We start from the raw sequence: 21822 nt of genomic DNA, 5'->3' as shown, positions 1-21822 counted from the left end.
CTTCCTGAGGTGGGACACAATAAGGAGATGTTTGGGGGCTGGGGACACAGGAGAGTCCAGGTCGGGTCTCTGAGCTCCTGCATCCCAGGGGGCCACGTGGTCTCTGGCATGCAAGGCTGGCTTCCGGGAGCTAACTCCTGCCAACCAAACAGGTGAGAGACGGAAGCACGTGAATTAGAGTTCACATTTAAGCCGGGCATATTTGTGGGGTTGGGATATTCATCTCCAGGGGCCAAAATATTTGCACCTGCTAGCCAGGGCAGTTTTTTTGTCTTCGATTTTGAACTAAAAGGAATGTATGGGTCAGGGGTATTTAAATATGGGGGGGGGGGGGTGCTTTCCTGTCAGTGCCTTGGCCAGGGCTAGGAGGAAGTCTGAGTCCCAGTGGCCCATCCACAGCAGGCCTCAGGGAACCAGCAAGATTTACGAGGTGAGAGGCTGCCTGGCTGCTTCTGTAGGGAAAGGCCTCCCTGCAGTATTTTCTGTCTCGTCAGTTCTGCATTTCATTTTAAATTGCAGCTGAAAGCAGATATTTTCCCTCTTGCCTATTACACCTCTTAATTTGTCTCTCCCTCTGCTGTTATTTGTCTCTATAAAGTGTTTTGGATGAAAGACCCACACAGCACAATGTTGTTTTGCCCTGGGTTAGGTTTAACAGAAAGAGAAGACACAAGCAGACTTAGGTCCAAGAAGGAGTGAAAGCCTTGGGGTGAGCACATCTCTGGGGTATATGCTGGATGATTTGTACATGTGCATGTTTTTGGAGGTCTCTTTTATCTGACAGACACTGTGGGCCTGTGCATGCCCCATGTCAATCTTTGTGCAGACATGTATATGCATGTATGTGCACTTGTATAAAATCACTTGGGTGCCCATACCTAAAGTGTGTGTTTGTGTACAAGTGCACAGGAGTACACAACTATGCACAGAAGCACACACGGGCACACAGACATGTAGGTACCAGCACCCCAGGTGACGTGTGCCGTCCTCTGTGAACATATCCACGGGGCTCGTTCTTTCTTTGCTCTCTCATGGCTCTGGTAGCATCTCTACGTGTCCCACCCAAGGGCCCGGTTCCCGTTTTGGGTTGTGGGAAAAGTCAGAGCAGCGGTCTGCAGAGGGCCAGCGCACACTGCCGGAGCCTGCTCCAGCCGCGGTCACTGCTCCCTGGCTTGGCTCCAGCCCTACCTCCCTCAGCGGCGGCCACAGAAGCCGCTCGGCGGCTCCCACGGAAGCTCCGGGGCCCCTGGGCAGCCCTCGGGGACGCCGGCCACCAGCTCCTTCCAATCCCGGGCAGGCACTGAAGGAGTGAGAGAAGTCACCCAACGACGGGCACAGCCCTTCCGACGGGCCCCGGGCCCTGCCGCCTCTGGGTGACCAGCGACCAGAGCCTGCAAGGAGGGGTTGAGGGGGTTCGCGGTCGCTCCCAGCCCAGCGAAGGCTGCGCGGCGACCAATGGGCGACTGCGGCCCAACGGGGGATCCCTCCGAGGCAGCCAATGACCTCGCTCCGCTCCCCACCCCCGCCCTCGCCAGCCCCGCGCAGCTGGACCATTGGTGCGGGTGGGCTGGGGGCCGTGCGCGCGGCGCGGGCCATTTGGGGAGGGGGCGTGGCCTCGGGGTTCCGTCTCCGCTCCCCACCCTCGCTCAGCCCCCGCACCCCACGCCCAGGCGCCAGGCCCAGGGCCCGGCTGCGGCGCCGCGGGCGAGGCGGGCCGCGGGGCGCGCGCGGGGGGGGCGTGGCCGGCGGGCGTGGCCGGCGGGAGGCGGGGCGGCGGCCGCTGTCGCAGTGCAAGCCCGAGCGAGCGGCGGCCGCGGCGGCGGCGGCGCCCGGGCTGGCGGGGCGCGCGCGTGCGGGGCGCAGCTCGGCGGCGGCGGCTCAGCCTGCGGCGGCGGCGGCGGCCCGTCTGGAGCGGGCGCTGCGAGGACGCAGCTGCGGCGGGGGAGGCGCAGCCCTGGCTGCGCGCTCCGCGGGGCCGGCGGGGGCCGGGAACAGGTGATCCCCGCGGGAGCCCCGAGCCCCGCCGAGTTGGCGAGGCGGGAGCCCGCGCTCCCGGGCGCAGCTGCAGCCGCCCAGCCGCGGCTCGGCGCGGGCTCCGGCCGCGGGCTCGGGCATCCCTGGGCTCCCGGCCCCCGCGGGCTCGGAAGTGCCCGCTCCCGCTCCCCGGCCTCTCCCCGCGCCTCCGCGCCCGCTCCGCGGCGGAGCAAAGTTGTGGACGTGCCCGGTAGCCGAGCGTGGGCTCTGTCGCGACCCGCCGGCCGCGCGCCCTCTCGGAGCCGGGGCCCCTGAGTCGACCCCTCGGAAAACTGCTCTGAGGCGGAAACTTTGCGCGCCGGCGAGCGCGGGAGAGCGGCCCAGCGGCTGAGGGCGGCTCGGCGCGGGGAACCAGGACGCTGCCCGGCCCGGCCCGCGGGCGCCCCTCGTCGCCACAGCCTGGGGGCGGCGGGCGGCATGTGACGGCCCCGGCGGCGGCCGCAGCGCGGGAAGGCGCGGGCCGGCGGGGCCGCTGCCGGGAGGGGCTGCGCGGCGGCCGGCCGCTGCGGGCCCGGGCCCTGAGCCGTGCAGCCCGGCTCGCCCGGGCCCCGCGGAGGCCGCTGCGTCCAACTCCCTGAACTTCAGGGGCCAGTCCCCAGAGAGACTCGCAGGGCTGGCGGGCCTGCCCCCGGCCGCGCCCCTCGACGCCCTCCTCCCGCCCGAGTCCGCGGCTGGCCCGTGCCCGGACTCCGAAGACCTCCGGGGGTCCCGGACGGAGCTGACTGCCCCCAGCCCCGTGCCAGGCCACGATGCTCATGAGGAAAGTGCCAGGTTTCGTCCCGGCCTCCTCGTGGGGGCTGCGGCTGCCGCAGAAGTTCCTCTTCCTTCTCTTCCTCTCGGGCCTCGTAACCCTGTGCTTCGGGGCTCTCTTCCTGCTGCCCAACTCTTCTCGCCTTAAACGCCTCTTCCTGCCCCCTCGGGCCCAGCAGGCCCGCCTGGAGATGGTGGCCGAAGTCGCCGGCCACCCCCCCGTCCGCGAGCAGGAGCCGCCTCCCAATCCGGCCCCCGCCGTGCGGGTCCCGGGCGAGAGCCACCCCAGCAGTTGGGTCGGTCACCCCCGCAAGAATGTGGGACTGCGGCGCACCCGCCCCACAGGACCCCGGGAGGAGGCCACGGCGTCCCGCGGCAACGGCGTGGCTGCTCCCAGGCCCGGGGAGAGAAGTGTCCCGTTTAGCTTTGACTTCAGCGCCTTCCGGAGCCGCCTCCGTCACCCGGTGCTGGGGACTAGACCCGACGAGAGTAAGGAGCCCCAGAGCCGAGTGCAAGCCCAGCGGGAGAAAATCAAGGAGGTAAGGACCAAACCCCCCTTCTTCTGCTCCAAAACAATACTCCATGCCCCCCCCCCCCCAAGAAAAAACAAAACCAAAAACAAACCATAAAACAAACGACCCTTGTGCTTCCATCTCTTTCCATTGACCCCATTCACTCCTGGTCCCTGGTCCACTCCAGGCCTTCTGGGCATGCTCTGAGCCTTCCCATCTTTCTGCTCCCCAACTTCCCATTCTCTCCTGCCTGGGCACTTTCCCACCACTGGGTTCAGGTGATCGTCTCCACCCCTGAAAGATGGCAACTACCCCTGGACCAACTCCCCCCACCCCTAGACTCCGGTCTTTCCTGGCCAGTCCTCAGCCCGCTGGTGGGCTCCCATCTCCACTCCTTTCCTTTGAGGAGTTGCTGGTGAGACTGGAGTTGGGGTCTAATGGGCACCCACTCTGCTTGCGTTTGTAGACTCGGAGCCACTGGCCATCTTCCTTCACACTGTGACTTCTTAAGTCCTGACTTCCCTGAAACCCCTGTAGGACCTCCTACCTGGAAACCCAGGATTTGGGGGGTATTTAATGTTCTATGAGTATTTTGTAGTCTAACCAGCAACCTGCAAACCAGAGGATACAGGCATTCTTGCTAACTGCTTCTGTTGAGCTTTAAAACAGTTGTGCATAACTGCGTGGGATGCGGAAAGGAATGATTAGAAAGGTGGTGCTAATGTTACAGGAGCTCGAGATTATTGGTTCAATGAAGCTGATCTTGGACTTGGGCTCTGTAGGGATGGTACCAGGGAGGGGTTTAGAAAGATGACTTTGTGGCTGAGTCTTAGCTGAAGAAAACAAAAACAAGTGCAGCCTCACCGTGGCTTGGTGACCGTTGCCAAGTCACCACTGGTGACTAAATATTCTGCTTGACCACTATTGGAGCTGTCTGCCTGAGCTTTGTGCCCGGCAAAAGAGAGGGGCCTGCAGTGACACCCCCAGGCCACCAGGGGGCTGTGGGCAAACAGTGGGCGAGGGGCTCCTCCCTAGACAGGAAAGCAGGCTCCCCCTTTCCCACAGACCCTGAAGGAAAGGACTGCCTCTGTTGGACTTCTTGGTTTGCCACGAAGGAGTCGGCAGGTCTTCCCTGATTTCCAGGGAGAGCAGCAGCAAGGGTCCAGGCTTGCCCTATGGAGATCTTCTCAGAGCTGGGGGGAGAACTTGGTAGTCTCCTTCTCCTGGTCCAGGTTATCGTCCCTCCTGGTCTCCTCCACTTCTTATCTCTGCTGTTACTTAGCTCTTCTCTGCTCAACCCCGTTTGGAGACTAGCAGGCACTGGTCATCTTGTGGAGTCAAGATAGAAAGCCACAGAGAAGCTGAGTCCTTGCTTTCTGTGTGTGCGCACGTGTGTCCAGCCCTCAAAGGTTAATTGAAGGCTGGAACTTGCAGTACTTAAGTGAGAGGCATCCGTTTCTTCCCCTTCAGTTATGGATACTTCTCTTTTTGTTGAATACTCATCTGGACCTCCTGCAGCTACTTTCCAAACTTACTGTCCCTTTCTGCCCTTCAGGACCTGTGAGAAAGGCGGTACCCCCCACTGAAATTACATATAAACTGCATGCATGCAGTTCTCATGGGGTGTCCAGAGCAGTCATCGGATTTTCAAAAGAATCCCTGAAAGGATTAAGAATTAACCACTGTCCTCCTGAGAGGACAGCTAGGTGTGTACCTGGGCTTGGGAGTGGCAGGTAGGTGGGCTGGCTAGGGGAGGCTTGGCCCTGCCCCTCTGTGTAAAGACGGCCTCCTTTGCCAGCAGAGGCGGAGGGGAGTGACCTGCATTAGTGGCTGGGGGTTCTGAGAGGTCTGGCCACCCTGCACTTTGCATATAGGTGTAAAATAACGTGAGGGGAGGGGGTTTGTGTTGGATGCCAGTTTCTATCTGGCATGTCCTTGCACCCTTAGTGTGTAAGGCATGCTTACATAAACCTGCAGTTGGTGTTCAGTGAGCTCTCTCTTATTGTTTTTTTAATGAAAAATATTAATATTTTTAGTCAAGCAATTTTAAGAAATGTCTTATTTTGAAATACTTTCAAACTTAATAGTTACAATCCCTATACAGAGAACTCTGACATGCTGCTTCCCACCAGATACCCAGACCCACTAATTTTAAGGCTTTGGTACTTTTGCAAAATAATTGCTATTATCCTATCAGTCCATCCATTAATCCATTCATCTATTCACCTATCAGTCCATTTTCTGAACATTTAAGTAGTTGTATACATTGTGCTCCTTAAACACTTTTTAAAATTTTTATATTTTTAAAGACTTACTTATTTCTCCCCTTCCCCCACTTGTCTGCTGTCTGTGTCCATTCGCTGTGTATTCTTTTGTGTCCACTTGCGTTCAGGTGGCGCTGGGAATCTGTGTCTCTTTTTGTTGCATCATCTTGCTGTGTCAGCTCCTCATGTGTGTGGCACCACTCCTGGGCAGGCTCTGCTTTTCACGGGGGGCAGCTCTCCTTGCAGAGTGCACTTCTTGTGCGTGGGGCACCCCTATGCAGGGCACACCCCTGCGTGGCATGGCACTCCTTGCACATGGGCCAGCTCACCACACAGACCAGAAGGCCCTGGGTATCAAACCCCAGACCTCCTGTATGGTAGGCAGACGCTCCGTCAGTTGAACCACATCCATTTCCCTCCTTAAACACTTTATACTGCCAGGTACATTTCCTAAGAACAAGGGTATTTACTTGTGTAATCACTTTAAGTGAAGTTATGAAGTTCAAGAAATTTAACATTGATATAAAGCTTATAGTCTATATTCCAATTTTTTTCTTATGTCCCAAGAATACCCTTTTGAGCCTTCTCTCCTAACTTGTTAGATCTTGTCAGGATCATGTATTACATTTACTTATTGTCTCTTTAGTTTTTTTCTTTTTTATTGTGGGAACATATACACAAAACATAAACTTTCTGTCTCAACCACTCCCAAGCATACCATTCAGGGGATTGATCACATTCACAAGGTTGTGATACCCTTACCACCTTTAACTGCTAAAACCGCCCTATCTTCCTAAAGAGAAACCCTATACCCATTATGCGTTAACTCCCCATTCCCCCTTCTTCCCACCCCTGGCAGTCTGTACTCTTAATTTCTCTATGAGATTCCAGATTCTCTGCTATTTTCTTTGTAGTTACCATAGGGCTTATAGGTAACATCCTAAATCTATAGCAGTCTAATTTGTTTTGATACCAATCTATGTTTTCTTTTTTTTGATGCACAAACTATGTTCCTGTATGCTTCATCTCCACACCTTTATGTAGTTCTTGTCATAAATTACATGTTTATACCTAATGAGTCCCAAACAACATTTTATGTTTGCCTTTTAGATCCTGTAGGGAGTAAAAAGTAGAGTGAGAAACCAAAAATACAGTAGTCCTGGCATTTATATTTACCCCTGTCATTACCCTTCTGGAGATCTTTATTTCTCCATATGCCTTGGATCTATTGTCTGATGTCCATTCCTTTTAAACTGCAGAACTCTAGCATCCATTGTAGGGCTGGTGGAATGCTGACAACCCCCCTCAGCTTTTGTTTATCGGGAAATGTCTTAATCTCTCCCTCATTTTTGCAAGATGCTTTTACCAGGCGTTTAATTTTTGGTGATTTTTTGCTTTCAACACTTTAAATATGTCATTCTTTTACTATCTTGAGCTCCTCAGATAGGAGGGGGCTGGATTGTGTGTGTGTGTTTTGAAGCCTCTTATCACAGAGATGTGAAAAATGTGGGGCAGAATTTTGGGTTTACCTACTAAGGCAGTTACCCTCCGTGGTATCCCACATGATGAGGAAGGCAGATGACTGCTGTGGAAGATGTCTTTATTTCCTGCACATTTGAATTTTTATCTGTGTTGTACCCAGGGTTAGATCATTGTAGAAAGTGCCTGTTGCCACAAAAGGGACTGTTTCTTTTCTTTCTGGTTTATTTCCAGACATGGATTGATTAGACCCAAGGAACAGAGGAGGAACTAGCATCAGATGAAAAGGGTGCTCACTGTTCTTATAAGATGAGATTGCTAAAGTGAAAGTAAATGTCAAGAAAGTTGGAGAGGGTGATAAATGAGAAATGAAGACTGGACACCCAGGCTCTAGACCAATTAAGTATATTTATGACAATTCCAATTTGAGGCATGGACGTGGGCACAAGGCCTGTGCTGATAAGATGGGTTGAAGTTTCCTGTTCTGGGTGTACATGTGTCAGAAAACAGTCTGTCACTAGAACCAACTACTTTTCCTCATGTCGTGATTTTGGAACTTTGGGGAGGCAATGAAGTAGGAGAGAGAGAACCAGAGAACATGGGTTCAAGTTATGGCTTTGCCACCTACGGTCTGACTTTGGGCAAGCCACCTCTTCTCCTTCCGGACCTTATTTTTTTCTTCTGTAAAATAGGGTGAAGGAGAGGGCAATAGTCTGATCATCCATGCTCTTGCTTCCACCCCTGTTTCCCAAAGTGGCCTGACACTCTGGGTCAGGGACTCCTTAGCAGTTGAATTTATCCCTGATCTGTTTCCTGTATGCCTTAGTTCCATACAGGAGGTTGGAGCATGGTGTTTTGGTGGTAGTGGTTGTGATGTTGTTTTCTGTTGTATATACCGCTTAGCCAAGAGTCAGTGCTCAAACAGTTGATTGTTCATTATTCCTGACACCCATATTGAACTTGGAGATGGGATTGGAACAGTGACAGATCCTCAGCTTGGGATCATGAAGAGTGAAGGAGTTGGCTGGAAAGCAAAGGGGTGACTGTAGGAACAGCTTGCTAGCAGGCTTCCCTTTCAGATCTAAGGATAATACAGGAAATGGTGGGCCTTCACCATGGGTGGGCTTCTTAAGGATTCAAGTTCAAGCAGACTTTTCTCAATCATGACAAGAGTTGGGAATGTAAAGCTTGTCAAAGTTACATCCCAGTGGAAGGATCTAAGTTTTCCCGGGTCCCATAAATGATACTGCTGATCTGGGAACTTCAGTTATCCCTTCCAGTGAAGGGGCCTTTTGTGAAAAGGAAGCAGTCATTCTGGGGCAGTGAGAACTGTGCTAGTGGTGGGGCTACTCTTTGCCGATCTGGTGCTTTTGGACAAGCTATAGAAAGGGGCCCTCCTCTGGGCCAGATGTGGGGAACACTGAGTAGAACATGTGCCAGAGTGAGGAGAACGTGGGTTGAACTTCACTCCCCTTGCCTGTACCCTCAACCCAGCACCTTTGGGCAGGGCATCGTCTAATCTTAGTATAGAGCAGTCCTGCCAAGAGTCCAGCCTGGGTTCATGTCCCTAGCCACTCCATCAACTCTAACCTCAGGAAAAATTCCTTTTTCTCACTGTGCCCCAATCTTCTTGATAAAACAAAGAGGTTGACTTTTAGGGATTTTTCCTTTCTCCCCCCACTCCTACTATTTTGGATCTGCCCAAGCACCTACAGAAGAGTTTGACGACTAGGAGGAGCTCGGCTATTTGAATGAATGGCTGCAGTTGAGGTTGCTGGTGGCAGAGGCTGGGTCTTCTCCCTGAGGTTACCGGGACTCTCAGGAGGCTCAGTGAAAGGGCTACTGCTGGGTTTGCTCTTAGCAGCTTCATGATATGAGAGGCATGTTAGAAGTTGCAGTAATTTCCTAAGTGGAAGTCAGACTTGAAGGGAGGGGAGAGGTGGCACCCATGGGTGAACGAGTTATCCTGGAGTACTCATGACTTGGTAGGCAGTGGCCCAGCTCTTGCCCTCTGTGCCTGCTGTGTTAAGTCTCCAGGTTATTGCTGATTATGATATGTGATGATGTCTGACTGTCATCTTGGCAAATGATCTTTGTTCCCCATTAATGGGCTGGTTCATTAGTCATCTGTGGTTTCTCTGTATATCTGATTTATTGTCCCTGGTGCCAGGGACAGGTAAGAAAATTAAAAGGCTTTGTGTTCTTTATAACATGTGAATCTCAGCCTGCAGGATGTTCAGTATAATTGATATTAGGAACACCTCAGATTTAAATAGCTTTCCTTTGAAGAGGTCTATTTGAGTTGCAAATCCATTGGAGATATCCTTTTCCCCCTTGTCTGTCAGTTTCTTTGCTTTCGTTTCTGTCTTGTCCTGGTCTATGATGCATTTAAAATAGATAGTTGGGGGAAGCAGATGTGGCTCAAGCAATTGGACTCCCATCTACCATATAGGAGGTCCAGGGTTTGATGCCTGGGGCCTCCTGGTGAAGGCAGGCTGGCCTGTGTGGCGAGCTGGCCCATGCAGAGTGCTGGCCTGCACAGGGTACTGCCCCGTGCAGGAGTGCTGCCCCATGCAGGAATGCTGGCCCATGCGGAGAGCTGGCACAGCAAGATGATGCAACAGAAAGACACACAGAGGAGATATAATAAGAGATGCAGCAGATCAGGGAACTGAGGTGGCGCAAGAGAGTGATTGCCTCTCTCCTACTCCGGAAGGTCCCAGAATCGTTCTTGGAGCTGCCTAGTGAGAATACAAGCAGACACAAAAGATCACACAGCAAATGGGCACAGCAGACAATGGAGGAAGCGGGGATAAATAAATAAATAAATAAATCTTAAAAAAAAAAAATAGGGGAAGTGTGGACATTTCTCAACTGATAGAGCATCTGTCTACCATATGGAGGGCCCAGGGTTCAATCCCCAGGGCCTCCTGACCCATGTAGTGAGCTGGCCCACGTGCAGTGCTGCCCCATGCAAGGAGTGCCCTGCCACACAGGGCTTTACAGGGGTGCCCCATGTGCAAGGAGTGCGCCCCATAAGGAGAGCTGCCCTGTGTGAAAAAAGCACAGCCTGCTCAGGAGTGGCATGGCACACACACGGAGAGCTGACACAGCAAGATTGTGCAACAAAAAAGAAATGCAGTTTCCCAGTGCCACTGGATAATGCAAGTGGACGCAGAAGAACACACAGCGAATGGACATGGAGAGCAGACAACAGGGGAAAGGGGAGAGAAATAAATAAAATAAATCTTAAAATAAAAAAATAGGCAGGAGTGGGTATGCTCAGTGGTTTGAGCACCTGCTTCCCAGTATGAGGTTCCAGGTTCAATCCCCAGTACCTCCTTATGAAAATAGATAGGAAGACTGGTCTATAGTAATTGGATGGGTCGCTGGGGAAACACATCGAAGCCCGGCCTTATGCCTCAGTCTTCCTTAGAACTGAGTGCTGCAGGTGTAGAAGAGCTTAGAACTTGCCCCACTGGGTGCACAACTTAAGACTTGCAAGGTTGGTTTGGGTTTCTCTACTTCCATTTTGAGTTATACCATCATTTTAGGGAATTTGGTGCAGGTGTTCCAGGGGCAATTGCTTCTAGGACCTTATTCTTAACTCTGTCTTTAGTGTTAGAGGTAGAAACAAATAGAACTATGACTTTTAAAAGTCAGCTGTTTATTTCACAGTACAGTTGGGGGAAGGGGAGGTGTGTGTAAGAATATAGATTCCCTGGCGGTTTCCAGAGTGACTGATTTACATCTGAGCTCAAGAAATACCTTTTCTCTAGCTTTCCCTGAAGACTGATCCATTACTCCGCCAAAAATAAATATTGTGATATATATCAGGCATACTTTGCTCAAAGGGACTTACATCTTCTCTCTTATTGAAAAAAATAAATCAGGCTCGCATGTGGTAAAGCCTGATGTGGGGAAGCTGTTGGTTAACCTTGGTAGGCAACCGGCCTTGCGGGACTTGGCTCTGGCTTGGGGAAGGTGCCTGCTTCTGCATCCTGAGTTGAGTCTCTGTTATGGGAGCTGTTGGAAGCTTTAGGGAATTCTCTCTTCTGCCTTGCTTTAGTTGGCCAGGTCAGGAATGTCTTAGCAAGGGAATGATGAATTTAGGATTCTGGAGAGTACCTCAGTTGAGTTGATGGGTATTTATTGCAGGACTTTAAAATAGGAGCCACTGCCGAGTGGGATGAGTATCATGAACCTGTCATGACCAAGGGTTATTATGATTCCAGTTCTGTGAACCTGTGGTCCAAAATGACCAGGCTCATTCAAACAATAAATCTTGGTCTCAATTTCTCACCACCCTGGGGCCAAGGCCTTATACACTAGTATTTGCATAATTTGGGGAAAAGAAACAACAGACTCTCTTAGTTCTACATTTCAGTGGCAAATGATGATAAGAAACCAAATTAGACACCCCACAAGGAATTCTGAGGACTCCCGGACCCAAGTCGCAAAGGTTTCCTCTCCCTTTTCCTCTTTTACACCCCCTGCCAGCACCCCTTCCCCCCCACGCTCTGGGGAGCTAGTCGGCAGCTAAAGCAGCATGGTTTGGATTCCCTTAAATCCGAGTTGATGCAGCTGAGATTGCTGTAAATCAGGCCTGTTTTGGTGTCTTTACTCTCAAAAGAGAATAGAAATGACTGAACCCACAGCTACAGCCTCAGTGTGGTGGCCCAGTTGTAGGTGTTTTCCCCTTTGAGAAGGATGGTTTCTATGATTTGGGTTGAGAAATCCCCCAGTTAGGTAGGCAGGTGGTCAGAACAGCTCTTACTCACATGGGGGTCTCTTAGTTCTGAATCTTCTTTAATGAAAGACTAAGGCCAGGACAGGTGTCTGTTTTACTGCAGTGCCTTTAGTGGTAACTTTTATGTAAGAAATTTTGGCATATCATTTAGTTGCCTCCTTAATAGATAAGTAATAATTGTGCTTTTATCTGGCACCCACTGAGAATAAGCAGCTCTACAAGTGAACCTTCTAGAGAAACAGATTTCACCAAATGGCAGCCATTTTCAGTGGCCCGATCATAGGTGATTTCCGCCCCCTCCTTTCACCTTGCCGTCTTCTTAAGTTGTTTGTAAATAGAAATTATTCTTGTTGACTTGGGGGTCACCATAAAATCCACTGTGTAATATGATGGTGCTTTATATGAGGTGATAAGTTGTATGTATAAGACTGACAGTCAATGTCTGTTCCTTGTGTTCTCATCTTGTTTTTTCCAAAACAATCTTATGGTGTAGGTACTATTTATTTAGGTATAATTCACATTGTGAAATGTACAGGCCCTTATTTTATTTCTTTTTAATTTATTTAATTTATTTCTCTCCACCCCTTCGTTACTTGCACTTGATGTGTCTATTCATCTTCCTTGTTTCTTTAGGAGGCACCAGGAACTGAATCTGAGACCGCTGATATGGGAGAGAGCTGCCTAATTGCTTGAGCCACCTTCATTCCCTGCTTTGGTGTCTCTCATTGTGGGTTTTTTTCTTTTTGTGTCTCTTGTTATGTCATCTTGTTGTGTCAACTTACCATGCTTGCCAGTCATGTCAGCTTGCTGTCTTGCTCATCCTCTTTAGGAGGCACCAGAAACCTCTGCTCCCTGCTTTATTGTGTCTCTCATTATGTTTTTCTTGTGTCTCTTGTTGTGTCAGCTTGCCATGCCTGCCCATCATGCCAGCTTGCTGTCTTCTTTAGGAGGCACTGGGAACCAAACCAGGAATCTCCCATTTGATAGGCAGGAGTTCAATCACTTGAGCCACAGCTACTTCCCTGTACAGGCCTTTAAATATACAGTTTGCTGAGTATTTTTAAATTAATTTTTTAAATTTTATTTTAAAGGAGCTTTAGATTACATAAATGTTACATTAAGAATATAGGGGATTCCCCTATACCCCACCCTTACCCTCCCCCACTTTCCCATATTAACATCATTCATTATTGTGGTATATTTGTTACAATTGATGAACACATACTGAAGCATTGCTACTAATTGTGAACTATAGTTTACATTACAGGTTACACTCTGTCCCACACAATTTTTTAGGTTATGACAAAATATATAATGGCCTGTATCTGTCATTGCAGTGTCATGCAGGACAATTCCCATGTTCTGAAAATGCCCCCATGTTACACCTATTCTTTCCTCTCCCTTCCCTCAGAATCTCTGTTGTCCTTGCCTTTATATCAATGATAAAAATTCTTCTATTGCTAGAGTAATAATAAGTCTACTTTAGTCCATTGTTCATTCCCTAATCCTGAGGATTTTGGCATGGTGATGCCCACTTTGCTTCTAATTGAGAGGGGGCTTAGATCCCATGGACCAGATGGATGGAGCTGTCTTGCTTGCAGGTGTATACCTCTCTGTTCCTTGACATGGGTGTCGTCCATCATCATTTCCTTGTTAGTTGTCCTGGGTGAGTCCAGTGAACTGGAGAGTATGTGTTGCAACCCTGCTGAGATTCAAGGCTCAACTGGCACATGAACAAACCAAAGATTTAAGTCTCTGGGACATATATTTAACAAGTAAAGTGCTAATTATAGGTTCAAATAAAGGGGTCAAAAGAGCCATATGTAGGGAAACTATAAATGAGTCTAACTCTGTTACACTCAGGAGCATAAATTCCAAAGTAAGGCCCACTGATAGGGTGCCAAATTCCTGAGCTTTTCTGCCCTGCTTATAGTGTCTGATGTCTCTAGAGTCCCTAGGAGCGCCACTATTTGAGGCACTGTTCACTGTGGCAGTCAATGAGCTCCTGTTGAGACATGCATAAGCGTAACCTCTGGAATGACCTCCCGACTCACTTTGAAATCTCTTAGCCATAAAAACTCATTTATATTTAATATTTCCCTCTTTTGATCAAAGTCTTTTTCCCGATTCATTGCTAGTTGGTGCTTGGTAATAATCCCTCGGTGCCAAGGAGGCTCATCCCTGGGAGTCATATCCCATGCCAGTGGAGGTGAGGGAAGGTAGTGTTTTTATATGTTGAGTTTGGCTTAGAGAGAGGCCACATTTGAGTAAAAAGGAAGTTTTCAGGAGGTAACTCTTCAGCAATATATAATAATATGCTAAGTTTCAGTTTCCTAAGAAAAAGTTCATAAGTACAATGATCAATGTCAGGGGCCTGGCATAATGGTCTATCTTCCTTCACTAGGCACTGTCCTTATACTCGAGGAATTCTTTTTTCTTTTTTTTAATTTCTCTCCCATTCCCCCACACCCCCAGTTGTCTGCTCTCTGTGTCCATTCGCTGTGTGTTCTTCTGTGACCACTTCTATCCTTACAGCAGCACCAGGAATCTGCATTTCTTTTTGTTGCATCATCTTGTGTCAGCTCTCTGTGTGTGCAGTGCCATTCTTGGGCAGGCTGCACTTTCTTCGCGCTGGGCGGCTCTCCTTACGGGGCGCAATCCTTGCGTGTGGGGCTCCCCTACACGGGGGACACCCGAGTGGCACAGTACTCCTTGCGCGCATCAGCACTGCACGTGAGCCAGCTCCACACAGGTCAAGGAGGCCCGGGATTTGAACCGCAGACCTCCCATGTGGTAGGCGGACACCCTATCCATTGGGCCAACTTCGCTTCCCGCTCGAGGAATTCTTGACATTCTATTAGAGAATGTATCAGGACTCCTCAGGATGGGAATTCAACATTCTCTTGGTTATTGTGTGGCTCTCTACCCACTGAGACAATGCCCCATGAACACTTGAACATATTACTATGCCTTAGAGGCATGCCCAGGTGCATCCCTCCCTACGTATCCCCCCCATCACTGACATGCTGTACCAGTGATCTTCCCCTGCCACAGTTGTGACCCTTTGGACCCAAAACCTCTCCAAAAATGAAGCCAACAAAATAACCAAATAAAACTGTTAAGTAAATGAAATAATAGTTTTCAAGATAAGAAATAAAATACAAAAAATTTTTAAAATTTTGAAATAGAAAAAATTTTAAGACATTGTGTCTTTCATCACTATAAGATCTATTGTCTTGTATGTACAGTGACATTTTCTTCCATACATTCCTCCTGTGTCTTTTTTTTTTTTTTTTCTTTTCATTTTGTCTTCCAAGAAGCTTTAGGTTATAGAAAAGTCACATAGAAAACATAGGGGATTCCCATATACCCAACGCCCTCCCCCTTTCCACTCTCCCCTATTAATAACATTTTACATGCACATGGTACATTTGTTACAATTGATGTACAAATATTGAAACATTGCTACTAATCATGGTCAATGGCTTACATTATAGTTTATGTTTTAGACCTTACACTTTTATAGGTTTTGACAAAATTTAAAATGGCCTGTATCCATTATTTATTGCAAGATCATGCAGAACAATTCTAATACTCTAAAAATGCCTTATGTTCTATCTATTCTATTTTTCCTTCCCCCTCCCATGGGAACCTGTGGTAACTACTAAGTTTCAGTTTTTGAAGAATAAGATTCATAGTTACTTGGAATAATATTGAAGACTTGGCATATTGGTCTGTTTTCTTTCATTAGGCCCTGCCTCTCTTTTTGAGGGATTCTTGTCCCTCTAATTGAGAACATAGCAGGACTCCCCAGGATGACAGTTTAATATTTTCCTGTTTATTGTGTGAGTATCCACCCACTGATATAACACACTATGACAAGATAAACACTTACATAGTCCATGGAAGTGTGCCCCAGGTGTCCCCTATCCCATATATCCCCCCATACCTTATGCCCTCCGCCAGTAACCCTCCCCTGCCATATTGCTAAAAGAATATTCCCAAAATTGTAATTTTAACCACGGGCCTGCAAATCCCCAGAGTTCACCTGTTCCTTCCTCTAACCTCCCCACCCCCCAGTTCCATGGCTAGTCCAACCCAGCGCTCCCCACTCCTCCTCATGGACCAGCACCACCAAACCCAGTCACATCGCTTCACCGTTCTCATGCCCATCCCACTGCCCAACCACACCCTTCCACCTTATCATGTATTTTGCTCATATGTGCATTGACTCACCACCCTCTACTCCCTTTTTGTCTTCTGTAAACCTGTCTTCCAGACTCTAGCTCTGTGAGACTGCTCAATTTGCTTGTCATATCAGTCATGGAGTATTTGTCCTTCAGTGCCTGGCTTACTTCACTCAACATAAGGTCTTCAAGATTCATCCATGTTACCCCATGTGTTAATACTGCATTTCCTCCATTGTAATATTCCATTGTATGTATATATCACAGTTTGCTCATCTGTTGATGGACATTTGGGTTGCTACCAATTTTTGGCAATAGTGAATAATGCCACTATGAACATTGGCGTGCATGTATCTGTTCATGTCCCTGCTTTCAGTTCTTCTGTGTATATACCCAGCAGTGGAATTGTTGGATCATATGGCAGTTCTATAGTTAGCTTCCTGAGGAACTGCCAAACTGCCCTCCACAATGGCCTTACCATTTTGCTGAATTTTAACACATGCAGAAACCAGTGTAAACCGCACCCCTGTCAAGATATGGAATATTTCCATTACCTCAGAAAACTCTCTCTACTCCTTCCCATCATCCCCCCTTCCCTTACCCTCTCTCATTCCAACCACAGTTTTGATTTTTATTTCTATCACCAGGGATTAGTATTGCCTGTTTTAGAACTTCACATAAATGAAATGGTACAGTGTACAGTATATTCCCTTTTGTGCAAGGCTTCTTTCACTGAAGATAATGTTTTTGAAATTCATCCATGTTGTGTCTGTCAGTAGTTCATATTTTTTTTGCTGAGATGTGTTCCATTGTGTGGCTATACTACAATTGGTTTATCAGTTCACCTGTTGTTGGACTTTTGGGTTATTTCTGGTTTGGGCTATTATGACTAAGCTGCTGTAAACATTTTATGGACCAGACTTTGTCTTGGGCATTTGTTTTCATTTCTTTTGTGTAAATATCTAAGAGTAGAATTTCTGGCACCTGAGATAAATATGTGTTTAAATTTATAAGAAACTATAACATTTTCCCTAAGTGGTAGGACCATTGTTTGCTTCTGTTGGCAGTGTGTGAGTCTTGCATCCTTGGCAACACTTGGTATTGTCAAGCTTTTTAATTTTAGCCATTGTTTTTGGTATGTAGTAAAATCTCATTGTGGTTTTCATTTGCAGTTCCTTTATAACTAATGATATTGAGCATCTTTTCTTGTGCTTATTTACCACTTGTATTTCTTCCTTTGAAGTAGCTGGTCAAATCTTTTGCTTCTTTCCCCTTTAAAATTGGGCTGTTAATTGGCTTACTGAACTGTAGGAATTCTTTATATATTCTGGATACCAGTCCTTTGTTTGATATATGTATCACAAATACATATGGCTCCCAGTCTATGGCTTGCTTTTTAATTTTCTTAATGGTGTCATTTAAAGATCAGAAGTTTTAAATTTTGATGAAATATAGTGTATCAGTATTTTTTTGTGGTCAGTACTTTCTGTGTCCATTCTAAAAAAAGTCTTTCTACTCTAAGGTTGTGAAGATAATTTCCTTTTTAATATCAGAAACTTTATAGTTTCAAGTTTTACATTTAGGATCTGTTATGTATGTAAGTATGTTGTCTTTATGCTGAATAAAGATAATTTTACTTTTTCCTTTTCAATTTGTACGCCTTTTATTTCTTTTTCCTGCTTCATTGTACTGGTTGGTACTTCCAGTATAACACTGAATAAAAGTGGTGAGAACTGATCTTTACCTTGTTTCTGATCTCAAGGTAAAAATAGTGAATCTTTCACCATTAAGTATAATGTTAGCTTAGGGTTTTTTTCCTAGATGCCTTTTGTGAGGTTGAGGAGGTTCCTGTCTTTTCTTAGTTTGCTGAGAGTTTTTATCAGGAGTGGGATTGAGTTAATTAAGTGCTTTTTCTGCATCTATTGAGATGATTGTATGAGTGTCCTCTTTAATTCTGTTAATATGGTTAATCATATTGAAATTATTAAGAAAAAAAGTGTTAAACCAGTTGCATTTGATTTCCTAATGTTTTGTTAAGGAGTTTTGCATCTGTGTTCATGAGGGATATTGGGCTATAATTTTCTTATAAAGCCTTTGTCTGTTAGTTTTTTGTTTTTGTTTTTGGTATTAGGGTTATGCTGACCTCATAAAATGAGCTTTTCAGCTTTTCCTTCTATTTTTTGAAAGAGTTTGTATAACACTGAAATTATTTCTTAAATGTTTGATAGAATTCACCATTAAAACCCATCTGGATCTAGAGGTTTATTTGTGTATGTGTGTGTTTCTAAAGTTTTAAATTGTGAATTCAATTTCATTAAGAGATACAGGGCTATTCAGAGTTTCTATTTCTTGTGTCCATTTTGTCAATTATATCTTTCAAGGAATTTTCCTATTTTGTTAAAGTTGCAGAATTTATTGGAGGGAAATTATTCCTAAGATTCTCATTCTCCTTTTACTGTTTGTGGGATCTGTGATGGTGTTCCCTGTTTCATTCCAGATATTGCTGATTTTATTCTGTTTCCTTGTTGACAGTAGTCCAGCTAATAGTTTGTCAATTTTATTGCGTTTTCCAAGCAATAAAATTTTGGTTTTGTCTTTTTATATCCATTTTTAAGTTTCATTGATTTTTCACTCTTTCCTACAGTCCCTCCTTTCTACTTCAGACTTAATTCACTCTTTTTCTAGCTTCTTAAAGGTGGAAGCTCAGATAATTGATTTCGGACTTCTATTATTTTCCAGATATCTTTTTTCCCCCCAAGATTTATTTGTTTACTTTATTTATTTTATCCCCCCTCCCCCTCCCAGATGGTTCTCTCATCTGTCTACTCATTGTTTGCTTACCTTCTCCAGGTGACACCAGGAACTGGACCCTGGACCTCTCACATGGGAGGCAATTGTCCAGTGGCCTGAGCCACATCCGCTTCCTGTGGGCTACAGCATCTGCTGGCTTGTGGCATCTGCTCATTTAGGCATCTGCTTGTTGTGGTGGGGTGCAGGCGTCTAGCTTGTTGCAGTGGCTGTGGGCTTCTTCTTGTCTTCTTTAGGAGGCACCAGGACCTGAACCTGGGACCTCCCATGTGGTAAGTGGGCATCCAGCTGATTGAGTCACATCTCCTTACCCAGATATCTTTTTTATTGATTTCTAATTTAATTCTTTTGTGCTCAGAGAACATACTCTGATATACTACTTTGAAACATGAGACCTGGTTTATGGCCTGTATGTGGTCTATATTGGCGAATGTTCCATGTGCACTTCAAGAATGTGTATTGTATGATATTGGTTGTACTGTTCTGTAAATGTCGTTTATGTCAAATAGGTTGATACTGTTGTTTGAATAGTCTATATCTTTACTGATTTTTTTTGCTTACTTGTTCAGTCCACAACTGAGAGAACGTATTGAGCTATCAACTAAAATTGTGGATTTGTTCCATTTTTCCCTTTAGTTCTGTCAGTTTTTGCTTCATATGTTTTATATTTGTTCTTAGATATATACATATTTAGGATTATTTAAAATTGTTGTTGAATTGACACTTAACATTATAAACATGTTATCATCTCTGATAATATTCCTTGTCTTGAAGTTTATTGTATCTGATTAGTATAGCTTTTCCAGTTTTCTCATGATTAATGTTTGCATGGTATAAATTTCTCCATTCTTTTATTTTTAACCCATTTATGTCTTTGTATCTAAAGTACATTTCTTGTTAATAGCAAATAATTGGGTCTTCCTTTTTAAATTTAGTCTGGCAATCTCTGCCTTTTAAATAGTATATAGTAATTTACATTTAATGTAATATTTATATAGTTGGGCTTAAATCTATCATATACCAACTTGATTTTTATTAGTCCCATATATTCTTTGCTTTTTCCCCATTTACTTCTTTCTTTTGGATTAATCAAGTATTTATAATTCTACTTTACTTCCTCTACTGACTTTTTAGTTATATTTATGTTTTTGTTTTTGTTTTAAGTGGCTACTTTAAGGACTAGAATTTTCATCCTTAAAACAATCTACCTTGTAATAATATATCATTTCATATATGATATAAGACTCTTATAATAACATACCTCCACTTACCCACTCCCTGTTCTTCATTCTCTTTTGTCATATATTTTGCTTCTATATATATTATAAATCCCATAATTCATAGGTATTTTTTTGCTTTAATCATTCAGTAGTCTTAAAGAAATTAATTGATTAGAGTCTTTTTACTTATCCACACACTTAACATTGCTGGTGCATTTCATTCCTTCTTATATTCCTGAATTTCAGTCTGGGGTCATTTCCCTTCAGCCTGAAAATCTCCTCTTAACACTTCCTGTAGTGTAGACACTGCTGGTTGCAAATTATTACAGCTTTTAAAATATCTGAAAGTATCTCTATTTTACTTTAATTTTCAAAGGATATTTTAGCTGGATATAGAATTCCAAGTTGACTGTTTTTTTTTCCTTTACACTAGACATGTCATTCCATTGTCTTAAAGTTTGCATTGTTTCTGATAAGAAATCATAAGACATTTCCTGTATGTAATATCTTCCCCTTCCCTTTTAAGATTTTCTCTTTATCTTTGGTTTTCAGAAAATTGACCATACTGTGCCTCGGTGTGGTTGTCTTTGTTTATCCTGTTTGGGTTCATTGAGCTTCTTGTGTTTGTGGGTTGATATTTTTCATCAAGTTTGGAAAATTTAGGGCCCATATTTTTTCAAATATTTTTTTCTCCAATCCATCACTTCTTCTTTCATAACTCCAACTACATCTATGTTATATTGCTTGATCTGTCCTAGAGGTCACTCTCTGTTCATTTTCTTTTCAGTCTTTTTCTCTATGCTTTGGTGTGAATAAATTATATTAATCTTGAAGTCCACAGATCTTTTATAGTGTTTAATCTCATGTTAAGCCCATCCAGTGATTTTTTTGTTTGTTTGTGTATTTCAGGTATCTTTTATTTCTAGAATTTAAATTTGGATAATTTCCCATCTGTTCATTCACTTCCATCTTTTCCTTTAAATCCTAAAAAAATATTGACAATAGGTTTTAAAAAATTCTTTGCTATTTCCAATATGTGTGTCGTCATTGGATCTGTTTCTCTTGACTGTTTTTTCTTCTGGATATGGGTCACATTTTCCTATGCTGAACATTATAAATACTACTTTTTTTCTTGAGATTCTGGATTCATCTGCTTTCAGCAGCTTTTCTCCCCTTTGTCTGTTAGGCTGTCAACTGTGATTTCTTGTAGCTGTCAGGATACCAGCTTCTGTCTGCCTCTATTCCTCCTATCTTGCTGTTTTCTAACCTGCAGTTGGCTAGGAAACCATTTCATCTAACTTGTTAGCCTTATAAATAAAGTACAAATAAGCAAACTTTAAGTAGGTCTCTGTAGACTCCTAAATCAAGTGCATGACTTTAATATACATATTTTACCATAGATTAGCAACTTAAAGGCTCTTATTTATTTATTTATTTTTAAATTTCTCTCCCCTTCCCCCTCCAGTTTTCTGCCCTCTGTGTCCATTCGCCGTGTGTTCTGTGACCACTTCTATCCTTATCAGTGGCACCGGGAATCTGTGTTTCTTTTTGTTGCATCATCTTGTTGTGTCAGCTCTCTGTGTGCACGGCGCCATTCTTGGGCAGGCTGCACTTTCTTTCACACTGGGCAGCTCTCCTTACAGGGTGCAGTACATGTGGGGCTCCCCTACACGGGGGACACCCCTGCGTGGCACGGCACTCCTTGTACACATCAGCACTGCGCATGGGCCAGCTCCACACAGGTCAAGGAGGCCCTAGGTTTGAACTGCGGACCTCCCATGTGGTAGGTGGATGCCCTATCCATTGGGCCAAGTCCAC

The 21822-nt window shown here is 45.7% G+C and overlaps 1 protein-coding gene across 2 annotated transcripts in view; it reads left to right on the top strand.

Moving 5' to 3' along the window:
- Nucleotides 1–2062: 2062 nt before the first annotated feature.
- Nucleotides 2063–21822, top strand: part of MAN1C1 (mannosidase alpha class 1C member 1) — a 141574-nt gene continuing 121814 nt past the window's right edge. The window contains exon 1 of one of the 2 annotated variants that reach the window (XM_058304080.1): nucleotides 2063–3323. In XM_058304080.1, coding sequence (XP_058160063.1) covers nucleotides 2784–3323 — 540 coding nt within the window. In that variant the 5' untranslated portion in view covers nucleotides 2063–2783. The remainder of the gene's footprint in view (nucleotides 3324–21822) is intronic. The other variant, XM_004465446.4, reaches the window with a different exon arrangement.

The sequence above is a fragment of the Dasypus novemcinctus genome, chromosome 9 (assembly GCF_030445035.2).
Source record: "Dasypus novemcinctus isolate mDasNov1 chromosome 9, mDasNov1.1.hap2, whole genome shotgun sequence".
Classification (NCBI taxonomy): domain Eukaryota; kingdom Metazoa; phylum Chordata; class Mammalia; order Cingulata; family Dasypodidae; genus Dasypus; species Dasypus novemcinctus.
Note: the sequence above shows the minus strand (reverse complement) of the source record. Positions and strands in the feature narration are given on the sequence as shown.